The sequence below is a fragment of the Pezoporus occidentalis genome, unplaced genomic scaffold (assembly GCF_034315485.1).
Source record: "Pezoporus occidentalis ecotype Australia unplaced genomic scaffold, CSIRO_AGI_Poc_V1 ctg301, whole genome shotgun sequence".
NCBI classification, from domain to species: domain Eukaryota; kingdom Metazoa; phylum Chordata; class Aves; order Psittaciformes; family Psittacidae; genus Pezoporus; species Pezoporus occidentalis.
The window spans coordinates 68,852-84,930 of NW_026914953.1; the positions used below are offsets into that span (position 1 = coordinate 68,852).

General features: G+C 50.8%; 2 protein-coding genes across 6 annotated transcripts in view; one reads left to right on the forward strand and one right to left on the reverse strand.

Annotated features, from left to right (window-relative positions):
* The window catches only part of THOP1 (thimet oligopeptidase 1), a 330,697-nt gene that overhangs the window by 2,486 nt on the left and 312,132 nt on the right, over window positions 1–16,079 (reverse strand). For both annotated transcript variants that reach the window (XM_062627552.1, XM_062627553.1), the window contains exons 2-13: window positions 6,020–6,070; window positions 5,338–5,541; window positions 4,011–4,159; window positions 3,447–3,554; window positions 2,665–2,767; window positions 2,350–2,510; window positions 2,119–2,254; window positions 1,651–2,017; window positions 1,208–1,409; window positions 914–1,100; window positions 459–587; window positions 26–162 (exon numbers count right to left, since the gene is read on the reverse strand). In XM_062627552.1, coding sequence (XP_062483536.1) covers window positions 26–162; window positions 459–587; window positions 914–1,100; window positions 1,208–1,409; window positions 1,651–2,017; window positions 2,119–2,254; window positions 2,350–2,510; window positions 2,665–2,767; window positions 3,447–3,554; window positions 4,011–4,159; window positions 5,338–5,541; window positions 6,020–6,035 — 1,899 coding nt within the window. In that variant the 5' untranslated portion in view covers window positions 6,036–6,070. The remainder of the gene's footprint in view (window positions 1–25; window positions 163–458; window positions 588–913; window positions 1,101–1,207; window positions 1,410–1,650; window positions 2,018–2,118; window positions 2,255–2,349; window positions 2,511–2,664; window positions 2,768–3,446; window positions 3,555–4,010; window positions 4,160–5,337; window positions 5,542–6,019; window positions 6,071–16,079) is intronic.
* SGTA (small glutamine rich tetratricopeptide repeat co-chaperone alpha) lies at window positions 6,423–15,809 on the forward strand. 4 transcript variants are annotated; one of them, XM_062627502.1, is made up of 12 exons: window positions 6,423–6,501; window positions 7,677–7,804; window positions 8,689–8,792; window positions 9,003–9,087; window positions 9,674–9,773; window positions 10,800–10,904; window positions 11,091–11,229; window positions 11,955–12,017; window positions 12,421–12,458; window positions 13,262–13,351; window positions 13,961–14,084; window positions 14,205–15,809. In XM_062627502.1, exons 2-11 carry the CDS (start codon window positions 7,705–7,707, stop codon window positions 14,073–14,075), a joined length of 939 nt encoding a protein of 312 aa, XP_062483486.1. In that variant the 5' UTR covers window positions 6,423–6,501; window positions 7,677–7,704; the 3' UTR covers window positions 14,076–14,084; window positions 14,205–15,809. The 4 variants fall into 4 exon arrangements, with proteins under 4 accessions (XP_062483486.1, XP_062483485.1, XP_062483487.1 ...); XM_062627501.1 differs by having other exon boundaries at window positions 14,406–15,809; XM_062627503.1 differs by having other exon boundaries at window positions 14,571–15,809.

The window sequence follows — 16,079 nt, forward strand, 5'->3', positions numbered from 1 at the left end:
TTGCCTGTGTGGGACATCCTCCTACCTTACAGTTCATGATCCCCTCCTGCTTGAAGCGTGTGTGGAACATATCCATGGAGTACACTTCACTCCAGAGGTAGCCGTAGTACTGGGCATCGTAGCCTCCGGCCAGGTGGCCAAACGTAGCAGGCATGTTTGTACCTTTGTGCAAAGGATGGGAAGGGGAGTTAACAGGAAAGGCTCCTGGAACTGCTCACAGCATGGAAAACCCCATCCATAGTGTAAATATGTCAGAGCAGACACTGGGTCAGCTTGCTGACAATCCCAGAGGAAACAGGGAAGAACTCTCCAGCTATTTTTGTATCGTTTCAGCCCTGCTTTTCCTGGAGCCAGCAGAAGCTGCCTCTACTGAGCCAGCCTGAAGCCCAAGCCTTGAAAACCTGATGAGCCAAGCTTGCAGGTGGGCATGGATTACAGAACCCCAAGCCCTTGTGTACCTGGGGTAGCAGGGACGCCCAGCACCTCTTCACATAGACCAGCAAACACCTCCACCGGGTCAGCCTTCGTCTGGGTGTGCAGTGCCTGGTCCACCTTGGCCAGCACGATCTGACGCAAGTTGAAGAGCCCTGTTTCCAGAAGGAGGAGGCAAAATGAGCTGCTTCCTGCAGGCAGGAGCATCTCCAAGGCTGGGTCTCAGCAGTGCAGGCTGGGGGCCTCCCATAGTTCTGCTCACACCCGACTTCTGACCCCTCTCCCCCATCCTGGTTCAGCAGCACCCACCCCTTAGGTCCCCAGGGCATCACGGTGAGCAAATCAAAGCCTTTCCTCTACCTGGCCAGCTCACTAAGAGTCTCCTCCACCCCACACTCAAGGAAACACCACAGCAAGGCTCTGCCCTTGCTGGGGACAGCACAGGACCCTTGTTCCCTTCAGCCCCTCTGCAGGGACCAACCTGTGTTTGCCTGCCGGGATTTAATGAGCTTCTCCAGCAGCTCGTCAGGGATGGGGCTTCCAGTTTTGTAGTGCCTGGACATGCGCAGCAGCGGCTCCTTCTCCCACACCCAGTTCTCCAGCATCTGTGATGGTGCCTCAACAAAGTCCCGCTCCACATGTGTCCCACTGAACATGGCAAACTCCGCCTAGGAGACGCAGCAAGCTGAGCGGGATGTCATTTAACCCCCTCCAGAGAGCATGACAGGGGAAAAGGCAACAAACCAGCCCCTCTGCCAGCCCAGCCAGGCCTCACCTGAGAGCACAGCTGGTGCATGACATGCCCGAACTCATGGAAATATGTCTCCACTTCATCGTGCTGCAGCAGGGAAGGTGCATCCGGTGTGGGCTTGGTGAAATTAGCCACCATGGCAGCCACTGAGATCTGCCGGCTGGAGTCTGGCAGGAGGCAGCCTGGCTGCAGGCCGAAGCAGGCTGCGTGCCCGTATTTGCCTTCCCTAGGGCAGGAAGAGGAGACTGTTACACAGATCACCCCCAAGGCCATCCATGAACCACCACCATCCTGCTCAGAGCAAAAGCTCCCTGGTGACCCCCTGCTCTGCCCTGCCTGAGCAGACTCCACTCCCACCGCACGGCCCCACGTCTGGCAGTGGGTCAGCCTCTTCCCCAAGTGCATGGCAGGCCCTCTTCCCCATGCCCTATCCCTCCTCTCTTGCCCCACCTTGCCCAAGGCCTCACCTTGGGTACAGGTCCAGGTAGAATTTGCCAATGATCTCCCCAGAGGAGGCATCTTTCACCGTGTAGAGCTGGACGTCTTCATGCCAGACCTGAGCTTTCTCTTCCAGATGGAAGGTGAGGCCCAGCAGCTCCTGGTAAATGGCCAGCAGGCCTGTGGTGACCACCTGCATGGGGAAGTACTCCTTCAGCAGATTCTGGTCCACACTGTACTTGGTCTCCTCCACCTGGTTCATGTAATAGCGCATGTCCCAGGCATTGATGCGGTTGTCAAACTCCAGGCCGCGCTTCTCACACTCCTTCTTTTTCAGGTCCAGGATCACAGCCCGCTCCTTCTCCCCAAGGGGTTTCAGCTTCTGAGCCAGCTCATCTAGGAAAACCAAGGCAGGCAGGGTTAGTGCCCAGGGCTGAGAGCAGCAGAGCTGGCTCAACACACGGCCCAGCTCTTGGCTCCACAGCCCAGTGCCGTACCCAGGAACGAAGCCACTATCTTGCTGCTTTTAGCCATGTTCATCTCCAGCACAAAGTCTGCGTGCGTGTTGAAGCCCAGCAGACTGGCTTTCTGAGCCCGCAAATCCACCAGCTCCTTGAGGATCAAGCAATTCTCCTGCAGGGTAGAGTCAGAGAGGGTAAAGTGAAGCACGAGCCCCAGCGTTGAAAGAAGCACAAATGTCAGACAAGACCCCTTTAGTGTCTGCCTACCTCCTTGCACCTGGAGTTGAACATTTCCTCCACCTTCCTCCTTGTCTCGGGCACGTAGCACTTCTTCAGGAGAGGGAAATAGTGTGGGTATTTCAAGGTGACTTTCAGCTTGCCATCCTCTGTTTTCTCCAGGGAGTTCAGGAAGTCCTCAGGGAGCCCTCCTGAGAAGAGCAGACAAGACTGATGGAGAGCCCAGGCCTCTCCAGAAATACCAGCTCTGGGACTGGGGACAGGAACAAGCTCTTGCTCCTTAGCCAGAGGAATCCAGGCACTCAAGGCCACAGTAGTAGAGAAATAAGCCTGAGTGCTCCATACCTAGTTCTTCCTTTGAGAAGGGTAAGTAGGTGGTGTCTTCATTGAGGTTCTTGTTGAAGTCTATGCAAAGGACGCTCAGCTTTTTCTTAATAGCTTTGATTTTCTTTAAAATACAGATGAACAGAGAAAAGTTTAGTCCAAAGGGAGAAGTCAAACAGCACCATCCACTGTCTGCAGGCAGCAGCCTGCTGAGCTGCCCAGCAGTGAGTCTGTACTTGGCTTGAACTCAAAGACAACGCAGCAGAATTAACTGCATGAAGGTGCTGAGCTCCCAGCTTAGTACAGGCTCCCTTGGATCACACCTGGTAGGAAAGCAGCCACCTCAGCAAGGTCCTGACAGTCTCCTGCCAGTGCAGGAGGTGCAGGTGTTTAAGCAACAACCTCCCCTACCTTCATTTCACTTCATCTATTTTGAATCCAGCTTCAAGCTCCTTCACTGAGCCACCAGTGCATGCTAAAAGAGGGAGATGCTGAGCAGCTCAGCCCCCCTCGCCTGATCACCCCTTTGCATGCAGGTGCTGCTTCCATTTGACCTGCACAGCACCATCTGCAATTTCAGCTTCTCAGGAGCCCCTCAACTTCCAGTGTTGACCCCACTTTGTAAATGTCATCCCCTTTAGAGGAAAGGAAAAAGAGAGGCATAGAAGCATCACCAGTGTGCCCAAAGTCATGGGAATTGGGGGGCAAAACTTGAGTCTAAGCCTCAGTCCTCTACTCTAGCACTACAGTGTCCTCTTAGCCCTGCAAGGCTCCCATGCTTACTTTAAGCTCTGTGATCTCACCTCCTGCGTTTCCTCAGGGAGATGGAGACCGTTTCTTTTACCCAGTTTGATCAACCTCTCGAGATATCTCTTTGCTTCAGGCTTCAGTGAAGCACTCTCTGCTTTCTCCTGTAAAACAAAACCCAGAGGCACAGGGATCAGGTGTTGCATAAAGCCAGTTCCTGGTCGGAGGTGGGGGTTATTGTAACACCAGTGACCCAGAAGCAGATGGAAACACCCCACAAGAGGGCTTTGGTTTGGTGCGTTAGCTACTACCAGACTGCTTTAAGCACATCACCTTTATGCCATAGTACAGCACGTTCCAGGGCATTACCCTGCCCTGTCACCATAGAAGGCAGGCTGGGTTTACTAACACCACCTTATCAAAGGGGTAACTGAGGTTCTGAGGGAAGGAAGAGCCCTCAAAGCCCAAGTTTCCAGTTCCCAAAACCAGCTGGACCATTCTGCCGTGATCACATCAGCGATTCAGTTCCAGACCTGACTCGCCATCATTCACTTGTAAGTTCTGGGATGAGGAAAAAGGGGTTGTTGTAATTCCAGGAGCTTTCAGTGCACATCACTGACCTGGAGCCAAACAATCCTCTGGTACACATCCTGCCTCATGCTCATCTCCACGTCAAACTCTGAGAGCTTCTTGTCAGCCTCGGTGCTCGCTGCACGGATGTCTTTGCAAGGAGAGACGTGCTGGGGGAAGTCCAGCATGTTCCGACGGACTGCACGAGAGAAGAGGGACTGGTAAAGGCAACAGCTTCATGTCCCAGAGCTGCTCGTGAGTGGGAGTGTACACACACAGAGAGCCTGTGTTAACTGGGAGCCAGTTTGACAGCCCCGGAGCCTGACCTGCCTGCCCACACAAGGGAAGAGTGAGGCAAGCGGCTGCCATCAGACAAACCCAGCGCTGTCCTCTGCAAGCAGCACACTGTCACTCACAGCACCCTGTCACCCTTCCCCACTGCCATCCACTGATTTCCCTCCACAATCCCTCTTTCTCACAAACCCCTCATGGATTTCATGCCTGTGAGTTCCCAAACTCTTTTCCTCTTTTATAGCTGGTATCAAAAAGAACCACAGGATTTCTGTGCTGGCAGACACGGGGCAGCATCATTGTATGACTCCTCTCCTTATAAGACCAGGCTAAAAGTGGCACACCTTTATTGCAGACACTCCTCAAAAGCCACCACATCCCAGGTGTGCTCTGGCCTCAAGTGTTTCCAGTTTAGAAGTGAAAACAAGCTGCCACCATCTCTGAACTAACACAACTGCAGTGGGAAGGTGCTGCCCCCCAGGCATGAGGACTCTCCACCCAGCAGAAAGGGAGCAGGCAGCTACTCTCTGCTGCCCAGTTAAAGTGCTGATGGTTCGGCTGAAGTTCACATTACCCCTCCTTAGTAAGGGCTTTTCCTTTTCTTTTAGGAAGAAATCAGAGGGAAGAAAGAAAAGGCCTGCAAGCTGGCTTCTGCTCCGCACAGAAGCCCTAAAATGATGGAAGTGTTTGAACAAGGCACACAGAGAGATATTTATCTGCTGCCTTAAAGAAAATGTTAGCAAAGAGCTGAAGATTTCTTCGATCATCTGAACCATTTCTGCCAACACACGATTTGTTCCCACTAATGCACCTTAAAAGCAAGAGACAACCTGGCTACTCCCGCCACAGACCAGGCTGCTGCCAAAGCACTGTCCTCATTTTAGACCTGCTCCTATGCCAAATCTCTATTCTTTGTACTCATACCTAAGCTGTGTAAACTAACTGGAAAAAAAAACAACCAGACTGCTGAGGGAGCCAAGGGAAGGAAAAAGGAGGTAAAAGTCCAGAGGGAAAAAACAAAAAACCAAAAAGCCTTCGTGAGATGTGGATTTCCACATCCCCAGGCCTCCTTCTCCATGTACATACCTGTATATTCAACTTCCACATCTGCCAGGGCCTTGAGGGTGTTTTCATAGGACACCTCACCCTGCTCCTGGGAGCCCACCCGGTCGTACACAACCTTGGTCCTCTCTGTCAGATCTGCAGCCATGGTTTCGATCTGTTCGGCCGTCAGGTCCCATCTTAGCTGGTTTGCTAGCAGCCTGGGGGACTGGCTATCCACAACGTTACCTGGAGACAGGAGGGGAGAAAACGCTCTGCGAGCCGCAGCCTTTACGCAGGCTGGAAGCAAAAACGCAGCTGCAGAGCGAAGGATCCATAAAAGCACTTAAAGGAGAGGCCCAGCAAACAAACCACGCCGATGGACAGCCAGGCTGCGAAGGAACGCGGGCGCTAGCGGCAAGCGGCGGCCGGGTTACGCTCCGGGCGCTGTTTACCCCCTCAGGCACCACCAGCCCTCCACAGAAACCCGATTCCCCGCCGTGCCCATGGCAGGCGCCTCTGCCCGGGACCGGAGCTGTAGGGCAAAGAGGTGATAGCGGGGGGGGGGGGGGAAGAAGACCAGGGGCTCCCTATGGCAACCCTTGGGGGGGAGGACGGACGGGACACAGAGCCCCGGCTCCTTCCTCCTGCCCCATCTCGCTTTCCTCCGCCCCACTCCTTCACCACCTGCCCCCGGTGGCCCGGAGCCCCGTCCCGCCGCCGGTACCTGCTGGGGGCGCCATGCCGGGAGGCGCCGCGCTGCGGACGAGGCCGGGAGAGAACCGTGCACGGAGCATGTGCCCCAACCATAGAGGCGGGCAGAGAGAGCGGCCGCGCAGAGGGATTCTGGGAGAGTGGAGGACTCAGCCCCGATCTCCCCTTCCCCTCACCGTATCCGGGCCCTTAGACGTCCCGCGGACGTAGAGCCCCGTTCCGACCCCTACCCTCACCCTCGGCGGCTGCGGGGCAGAGCCACGGGCCCGGGAGCAGGAGCGGGGCCCGGTGCTCCCGCCCGCCCGTTGCCATAGCAACGGCTCCTCTCGGTGGTTCAAACCCACGAGGAGCGACCAGAAACCTCCGGCCCCGCGCATGCGCTGTGGCCTCCTGCTGGAGCAGAGCCGGGGGGGGGGAGGGGGCAGGCTGGAGCACTGCGCAGGCGCGGAGGGCGGGGAGCAGCGCATGCGCAGTGCTGAGCCCGCCCCGGCCGAGGCGAGTGTTGGGGCGTTGGGTGAGCGGGGCGGGGGGGGCCGGGCCGCGCTTCCCGCTGAGGCGCCGCTTGGATCCCGGCCCCCGTGGGGCAGTGACCGGACCGGGGTCCGGTTTGCGGTGGGGCCCGGGGCTCTGGCGCGGTGTCCCCCCCGCGGTGCGGGTGCGTTCCGTTCCGTTATGGGAGCCGTGAGCAGCGCTGCCCTCACGTCTCCTCCCCTCGGGCCTGCCGCGCCCCTCAGGCCGGCCCGGGGCGGCGGTGGGTGCTGCGGGCAGGGCCTCGGGGTACGGGGCAGGGGAAGGGTCTCCCTCGTCCCCGCTCTGGGGTCCGGAAGGGGCTGTGAGGCTCTGGCCTCGTTTGTCGCTGGGGCCATGGGCCCCGCACAGGCAGCGGTACCTGTGGCTGTGACTGGGTGTATGGCTGGTGTCTGTCGGTGGGCTGGGGCCGGCTGAGCTCTGCTGGTGTCTCTTGCACAGAGTTTGCATTTAAACAACGTAATTTCCATAACGAATCCCCTTGAAGGGGTTTGGGGTCTCTAAACGCAGTGGAGCGTTCTGGAGGGGTGAAGTGCTTCAGCTCAGCAGCAGTGCTGTTCAAGGAGCTGGGGCTGGTGCACTTACAGGACCTGCCTTGGGATCTCTGGGTCTGCTTATGGGGGTTGTTTTGCTTTAGCTCCTCTACTATCCATGTGCTGGTAGGGCAGGCTGGGGAGCAGTGCAGAGGATTGGCACCCTGAGTCCCAGCTCTGCTAACAGTGGCAGACAGCTTCAGCCTTTGGTTTGGTTTCAGAACCAGATCATGCTCTGGAAGCAGAGGACTCTGGTTTCTTAGGTGTGAGTGCCTCAGTGCCCAGTTTGTCTGCTCCTAGTCAGTCAGAGCTGTTTTGGTGGCCTGAATGCCTGCAACACCTTTGGTGTATTCTTCTTGGCAGGAGCCTTGCATGGCACTATTGTGCTGTGCTGCTTGAGCTGAAGAGGGTGGTTTGAGGCCTGGAGAATTCATGGAAATGGGGTTGTTTTTACAGCACTGAGTTCAGCGAAGGTCCTGGAAGCCTCGGCCGGTCCTGAGCAACTCCTTTATCCTTACATTCATACTGGGAGAGAACAGCAGTAAAGTTCTTTGCTTTCTCGTCTATCAAGCCCTATAAGTTTTCTCTCTGTGGCTGTTTTCGTTAAAGTTCCAAGAAGTTGGAGCGAGCTGCAGGAATGGCAGACCAGAAGCGCCTTGCCTACTCCATCATCCAGTTCCTACATGACCAACTACAGAATGGGGGGCTGTCTCCAGATGCTCAGGAGAGTTTGGAAGGTAGGTGGCTTTATGTGCTTCCCTGTTCATGCATCCAGGTCTGTCAGCCCAACGCTTAGACACTGTTACTCTCTTCTGCCCCTTCCTTGTTGTGCCTAGCATCAAACCTTGATCAAGGTTGGAACTGAATTTGTCTTCTTGTGGAAGTATGAGGAATGCTGATTGCTCATCTGATTTCCTCATCTCTTTCAAAATCAGATTAGTTGGAGGAAGGGATATACCTGAGATTAAAAACCTCTCTGACCCTGGCTTTGGGACTTACAAGTTTTACCTTAAATGAGGTAGAGTCAGGAGGGTTGTAGTGAAGTGTAAAATCACAATGCTGTTGTTCACAGGTGTTTCATGCTTGCAGAGGGCTTTTCCCCTTTGCTATCACGATGCTTTCCCACAGCACACCCTGGAGTACTTACACAGGTTTTTTTTACAGAGGGCTTTACTGGTAACAAGAGTGCACTGATCTTAAAAGAGCTGCTTAAGGAGCTTATGCTTTGGTCTTTGGCTTTGTACATTTGTCCCACTAAAGGAGAGCACAGGCATGTCTGCAGAGTGGTGGGTGCATTCCTGGGTGAGGCAGGAGCAAAGGAGGGTGTTGGCTGGAGAGAAGGGTTTGTTCCTGTGCTTTTAGACTATAAAACATGGCATGAGAGCTCTGTTGTGTCACTGGAGTTCCCCTCTGTACTGGAAAGAGCTTCCCCACCAGGCTCCAGCTGATGGAGGAGGTGGTGGGATGTGGTAAAATTGGAGGCTATGCCCCAGATATCCTGGTGTGTGGTTTGATCTCTTGGTTCTGGTATGTTCTACAGTAAGAAATTCAGCTGTTGTGGGAGAGGGTTAAAGATTTAGATGGAGTGGGGAAAGCTAATTGCATGACTCTTCTTGTCTAGTTGCCATCCAGTGCCTGGAGACAGCATTTGGGGTCTCGATGGAAGACCAAGGCCTAGCTGTGTCTCAGACTCTTCCCGAAATATTCGAAGCTGCTGCAGGAAAGGTTAGCAAGTGCCCTAAAATATGTGCTGAGTTTTCCATTTAAGCAGCCAAAGCAATGAGCTCTGCTTGATTCCTCCAAGGAGAAATGCTGCCCCCTCAGAGGTGTGTGGGAGGGAAATGTTTTGGGCTTGATGAACCAGCGCTTGGGAAGGGGGAGGTGTAAGTTCTTCTCAGTGGGAGTCTAGCAAAGCCTTCTCCCTCTGCTTGTAAGGAGCCTGAACACATCAGAACAAACTCGGAGCCCATCACCCCCTCTGAAGATGACATAGCTGAGGCTGAAAGACTCAAGACTGAAGGTAATCTCCTCTGGAGCTGGTGTATAATGAGGTTTAGATGGTATTGAGGCACCTGGGGAATGCTTGGAAAAGGTGGTGGTGGGGGGAAGACAAATGGGATCAACCCTTCTATTTCTTGTCTCTCTGCTGGTGCTGCAGTAGGTTGACATCATTTGGCTGTGTGGGACAGGCATCTTTCCTGTTGAGCTCTCTTGTGTGTGTTGCCTTTTTGCTGCTGTGCAAGAGAGCACAGTTAGTTCTGCAATTTGATGGAGATGGTCCTCTGAGCTAATGCACTGCAGTGCTCTTCAGGATGTGGTGCTGCTCTGGGGGGGGCCTCAGGTGGGCCTGAAGTGGGGGGAGAACAGCTGAAGGTGGTAAGGGGGGCTTGCAGGATCAGGCAACTTGGAATTGCCAAGACACAGCTCCCCAGCTCGTTGCTGAATGTGCCCTGCGCTGCCAAAGCAGTTTGACCAGTAGCATTTGCAAGTGGTTTGTTTTTCTCTTGTCCTATTTTCTTAAGCAGAACATAGATCCAGGCCTGTTGCTTCAGTTTGACCCTATTTCCCCCCGCCTTTGTTAATGAGCCTTTCCACTATCTTTTTAGGAAATGAACAAATGAAAGCAGAAAACTTCGAAGCTGCAGTGTCTTTCTATGGAAAAGCAATTGAATTAAATCCATCCAATGCTGTGTATTTCTGCAACAGGTACTGATTATCTTTCTCTATCCTTGTAAACCTGTGGTTTAAGTAGACTTAAGTCTTGAATGGTTAAAATCCCATTTTTTTTTAGTGTTTTTTATGATTCTGTAGACTGCTTGTTCTGTTCCTTGCTCTTTGTGTAGTTTGGAAACAAACTCTTAGGCATTTGAGGAGACATAAGGATGCTAAGAAATACTGTCTGCTTTCATGCAGTTAACTCGTAAGTGGGATGGAGGGCCCAGGTTTCAGAGGCTGTGTTGATAATAAAAGCAAAGCAGTGAAATGAGACAAGCTGAAGGCTTGTTACTGAGAATAAGTTGATGTGTGTGTAAAATGGGGTATGCAAGCAAATTCCCTGCACTGTTCTAAGCAAAAGTGTTTTGGAAGTTGGTGGGAAGGCAGCTGGTGAATAAAGCAGGCTTTGAATCAGGATTTGGTTTAGCTGCCTGCTTCTTGTGAGTACGTTTCCACAGCTGGTTACAGTGAAGAATGTGTCTGCACATACGTTGGTGATGTGGTGAGGTGCTTCCTGGAGCTAGGAGTGCACCTGGTGCCTTTAGCTGTATGTGGGTCAGTCCCATGAGGTTTTGGGTAAATGCCCCTTGGTGAGAGTTGTGAGATTGAGGACTGAATGAGCACATTATGGCTTCAAAAAGAGTTTTCTCCTCTTACGTGGAGTGTGTATGGGGAAATGGGTAAAACAGTTGTTATGACTAAGAAATCGAGGCATAAGAGAAGCTGGGAGAGATGATCTGAGCTTGCAAGTGTGATAGTACATGCCTCTCTGGAGGCCAGGCTCCTCTTGGAAAGTCCATAAGAAGTAAGCCTAGGTTTGTTTACAGTAGGAGTGGAATGTGGTGCTGGGTGTTTGGATAGCAGCCTGCTTGCTTAGATATGACCTGGATTTATGTCAAGTTCACACTTCACTTTGCCTTGTACTGTAGGAGACTACAGAGATTAAACAGGGGTGACCTTGATCAGCATATTGAAGCTGTTAAGTGTTTCCTGTACATCTTTCTCTGTTCCCTCCAGAGCTGCTGCATACAGTAAACTAGGAAACTATGCTGGAGCAGTGAGAGACTGCGAAAGAGCTATAGGCATTGATCCAAACTACAGCAAAGCTTATGGCAGAATGGGGTAAGAGCGTTATGGTGTTTTGTATCAGAATTTTAAGCTCAATGCCTTGTGGCAGTGATACTGTTAGAGGTGTTCTGCCCTGGAATGCCATGCAAAAATACCTGGTGTTTCTCCTTTGGTGGGGCTGGAGGAAGATTGCAAGTGCATATCTAACTGTGACCTGTTCTTTTATTTCTGCTTTCATAGCTTGGCCCTCTCCAGCTTAAACAAACACACAGAAGCTGTAGTTTACTACAAAAAAGCCCTGGAGCTGGATCCAGACAATGACACGTACAAATCCAACCTTAAAATAGCTGAACAGAAAATGAAGGAGACTCCAAGTCCAGTAAGTTCTGAAAACTAATGTTTGTTATCGGTGGATAAGATTAAAAGGAGGCTGCCTCATTGTACATGAAGCTGCTTTCTGCTGAGCCTTGATGGCCTTGACTGTGTTTAGAAAACAATTCTTGTGTGCAGACAGAGAGGGGAGACACATCTTCTTGTGACCATTCTTGAGCACAGTCACCTCAGGCTTATGTGAAAGAGCTGGAAGATGAGACTATTTAGAAAGGAGTGTTTTAAAACAGACAAGTCACTGCTCAAAATCCAGCTTTTTTCCCCTAGTGACCTGTTGGCAGTACCAAAAGGGCATTTTTTTGGTGGCTTTTTTTTTCCTTACAAAGAATGTTTTCTTAAGAAAAGAAACCTAGATGTTTCCTAGCCAGAAAGCTGCACTGCAGCCCTGTTCCATGCGGGAAGATGTTCATAATTGTGAAGGGTTTCTAGTTTTCTAAAGACTTCTCCAGTGCAAAGGTGGCCAAGTGGATGTGTTTCATTTGGCAGTTGTAATGGTTTCTAGCTGTACACTGTAATGTGGCTGTGAGGGGGTTGCAGCTGCCCTTTGACTCCTTTAGTGAGCCTAATCCCCAGGGCTGACTGTGACCTGGAGCTTTACAGCAAGGGTATTGACAGAGCCTCTTTGTTTTGTAACACTGGGAGTAAAGCATGAATGTCCATTGTCAGGAAGTGAGAAGATGTCATCATCTGCATGTGGTTTCTTTATGCTTACAGACTGGAGGTCCAGGAGGATTTGATTTAGCTGGCTTGCTGAACAACCCGGGCTTCATGAGTATGGTAAATGTGGACACAGATCAGGCTGTATGGTCTGGATGTTGGTCTGTTCAGGATGAAATGTAGCAGTATGTGGCCTGGGAAGCTCCTGGGTCTCTTTAGCAGATTTGTTTTCATTTCATCCAGTGTGGAAACTGGGCTTGTATTTCGTGAAGTCACTGCTCTTCATTTGACCTCATTCACCAGCTTCTCCTTGCAACATGCTGGCTGTAGGAAGAGTGCCTGTTTTGCATTACCAGCCTTGTCTTGTGTGTTGTACTGTGGCTCCTCTTATCTATTTTTGTCCTACTGATCTGTTTCAAAGTATTTCTGCTTTTCCTTCGTAGCTGAATGGCACAACGTCTGCGTATCCACCCCGTAATTTCTGACTAAATAGGGTGTCATTTTTTCTCCCCTCTTTAAATAGGCATCTAACCTAATGAACAATCCACAAGTACAACAGCTGTAAGTTTGATCCCATCTTGTATTTCCTTTTTGAATCGTTCATTTGAGGCTGTGTATGTGTTTGGCATTTGCAGTAGGTCTGAACTGGTGGGAGCAGGAGGGTGCTTGGACCAAAACTATGAAGGGCAGTTTTAAACCCATCCAGCTGCCTTGGCTAGTGTATTTTGAGTACTCCAGACTGTGCTAAAGAGGTATCTCGGTATAAACATTTGCAGAAGGCAAGCAGGGTAGATCATGCCACTGGAACTGGGTTGGGGAAGCTTGGGCTTGGACTGGCTCTGCTGCATAGTGTTTATGTGACCTGGAGACAGGATTTCACAGCTGCATCTCGGTTAGAGTGAGAATATTTCCATTCTTTGTGCTACAGGATTATGAGGATCAACTTAAAATGTTTGTGAGATGCTTAGATAATACAAAGTCACCAAAATAATAAGGCATGCATGCCACTAGTGAATATATTTAGGCAGACCTGTCACGAGGTCTCTTTTGGTGCAGAGCAAGCAAACAGCTTGTGTGAGGAAGGGTAGTGTTTTAAATAAACCAAACACATGGCTTGCACACAAAAGGGGTATCTCTGGGAACACAGGAACTGACACTCTTATAAGTATTGTGCAGTTTAATGCTACAGTTCCTCTTCTGCAGTTAAAGAAAGAAAAGTTGTTGCAGAAGATTCCCTTGCAGATAACTTCATACTCTGTGTGCGAAGGTGCTCCCATTATGCCGACACCCCCCTTCCACTGTAAGCTAAACCATTTCTGTGGGTTTTTTTTTCCTGCTCTGAGCAATGACTCTTACTTCCTCAGCATGTCCGGGATGATTTCTGGTGGCCACAATCCCATGGGAGCAGCAGGTACCAGCCCATCCACAAATGATCTTGCCAGCCTCATACAAGCGTGAGTAGAGAGCTGGGAGTTTCCATTGCCTTGGTCAATAAATTGGTTTGGGATTTTGGTTTGTTTTGACCAGAAGCAGAACCTTCCTTTAACAGTTGAGAAAGGCTTAAATACTGGGTGAAACATCATGGAATGTTTTGGGTTGGAGGGGACCTTAAAGCTCATCCACTTCCAAGCCCCTGGAGCTGGCAAGGACACCTTCCACTAGAGCAGCTTGCTCCAAGCCCCATCCAGCCTGGCCTTGAACACTGCCAGGGATCATCAGTCCTTCTCTGCAGAAGGATGAGTCTTTGAGTCTTGTATTTCTAAACGCTCTCTAACGTTTTCATTAAGCCACAGCTTCTCTGGGCACCCTGTGCCAGTGCCTCAGAAATCTCACAAGGAAGAACTTCTGCCTCAGTGCTCATCTCAGTCTCCCCTCTGGCAAGTTAAAGCCATTCTGCCTTGTCCTGTCCCTTGTCCAAAGGCCTTCTCCAAGTTTCTTGTAGCCCTTTTAGGCACTGGGAGCTGCTCTAAGGTTTCCCTGGAGCCTTCTCATCTCCAGGCTGAACAAGCATTATAATAGAGTGTGTGGGAGCATAAAGAGGACTCTTGCTTTTTCTCCTTCAGGGGACAGCAGTTTGCTCAGCAGATGCAGCAGCAGAATCCTGAACTAATAGAGCAGCTACGAAGCCAGATCAGGAGTCGAACTCCAAGTGCCAGTAACGAAGATCAGCAGGAATGAGCCCTCCAGGTGAGGCTGTAGCCAGGAGTGCTGCTGGACTGTGACCAGCTGAATGGGATTTTTATGTATTTGGCTGCAATATCAGTCTTGTGCCTTAATTTAGCAATTTGGTGTGTCTCCCCTCCACAGAGACTGGGTTATCTGCATCAGTACTGCTAGTAGTGTGTCTCATGCAAGGCTCAGCCCAGAGGAGCGGTGAATAAGAACTTCCCTCACACATTATGTGGCTGACAAAGAGAGTTTCATTATATAGTGTTCACAGTGGTTAAAGGGACACTTTATTTGCTCAAAGATTGAATTTGCCAATGTCTTGTCTTCCTGTCTCTGCAGCGCAGTCCGTGGGAACTATGTTCTTTGCTTTAAAAACTGGAAGCCATGTGTGTGTTGCCATTTCTTGAGTTGGAAGTGTCCAAGAGGGGGAAAAAAAATAATGGAAAACCAAAATACTTTCTATGACCTGCATGTTAAAGACAGATTCATGCTTTCTTTCCCTAGTCTTCATCCCTGCTCCTCTCCCTCAGCCTTTCCATTAGTCTCTTTGTTTTCTTCTGGAAGATCCAGCAAGCTGACCACAAACCAGCAGCAGCAGCAGTCTTTCTAAAGACACTCAGAACAATTAACTACACTGTTGCATTTCTGTTATTTGCTACATGGGATTTTTTTAACCCATTTTTGAAGATTGATGCACTCTTCACTACAGGACGTCTTCACTTTCCTGCCCATGTGCCACTTCAAAGAAGTGTTCAAGTCCTACCTAAGCCCACTTTAATCCTCCTGCCAGTTATGAGATGGTGGTGTTTGAACACTGGAGATTGCAGGATCCACAGGGTTTCTGTTGATTAGATTGACTGCATTTCTCATTCAGGTCTGTAGCAACATGGCCATGGTGTTAATGCATGGGAGTCTGGTGCTCACCTCTCAAAGGATGGTGTAAATGTGGGGGATTTGTGACTGGCCAGGAAGAACCTGCCTACATGCAACAGCGTTTCCTGGTGCACTGCCTGGGGTTCTTCCCCAGTCCTGACAAAATTTGTCTAGTGTTTAGTAATTATGGCTCTGTTGTTGGAATGATCCAATCTGTGAACTAGTCAGGTGGACAGTAAGGATGTTTTTGGTGTTTAAAGGGTTTTTTTTTCCTGCTTTTTTTTTTTTATCTTATATGCATGTAAGTAATCAACCTGTTTGACCGTGCTAATGGTAGGAGTAGCGGGTGACCGAGTAGAGAGCAGATGCAGTAACAATGCTGCTTGGATTCTAGGTGATGAAGTGGCTGCAGGTTTGGTGTTGGGGATTGGCAGTCACACCTCAAGTGTGTGGTGTGTGAGAAAAGGGAAAAGCTCTTGTAGCCACCTCAAGCCACCCCCTGCAGCCTTCCACCCCTCTAGTTACCTGTATCACTCCTTGGGCTGATGGAAGGCTCTGGCCCCATCCCCTAGAGTCACCTGTTGAGGTCAGAGACTTACATCGACCACAGAATGGGTTTTAAAGTAGTTATTTACCTGTGGTGGGGTAGGTGTGTTCACAGCCTAACTGCTGGGCAGAAGGCACCCCCTCTGAAGGTGGGTAGGTGTGAGATGGAAAACACCCTTTCAGGAGGCCTGGTGCTGTGAGTGAGCAGGTATATTTGCGGATTAACATCAAGGGAAAAAACCAAAACAAAAACCGACCTGTAAATGCTCCATAAAGTAATATGTGGTCAATGTAACTTGTGAAAAATAAACTATTTGGACACTTTCTTTGTTATCCCTCTTGCCCAGGTGACTGAAGCAGGATGCGGTGCTGTGGGGTCCAGGGCTCTGCTCCTCTCAGGCCAAACCTACACATGGGGTTTATCTGCCTTTCCCCATTTTTCATTATTCCCTGCTGGCATGCTGCTCCTGCCCATTTCTGCTTCCCATACGGTCTTTTAAGTTCTCTCCAGCTGGTTTTTGGTGGAGATGCGATGCTCTTCGTTGGTTCCTCTACCGGTTGAGCCAGCCCCAGACCCTGTGCCTTGGCCCGGTC

Excerpts from the sequence above, each read along its gene's own strand:
- SGTA (XM_062627502.1), top strand. The coding sequence starts at position 7,705 with ATGGCAGACCAGAAGCGCCTTGCCTACTCCATCATCCAGTTCCTACAT. Across the intron at positions 8,793-9,002 it reads TCGAAGCTGCTGCAGGAAAG|GAGCCTGAACACATCAGAAC; the intron begins GTTAGCAAGTGC and ends TCTGCTTGTAAG. Across the intron at positions 10,905-11,090 it reads AAAGCTTATGGCAGAATGGG|CTTGGCCCTCTCCAGCTTAA; the intron begins GTAAGAGCGTTA and ends CTGCTTTCATAG.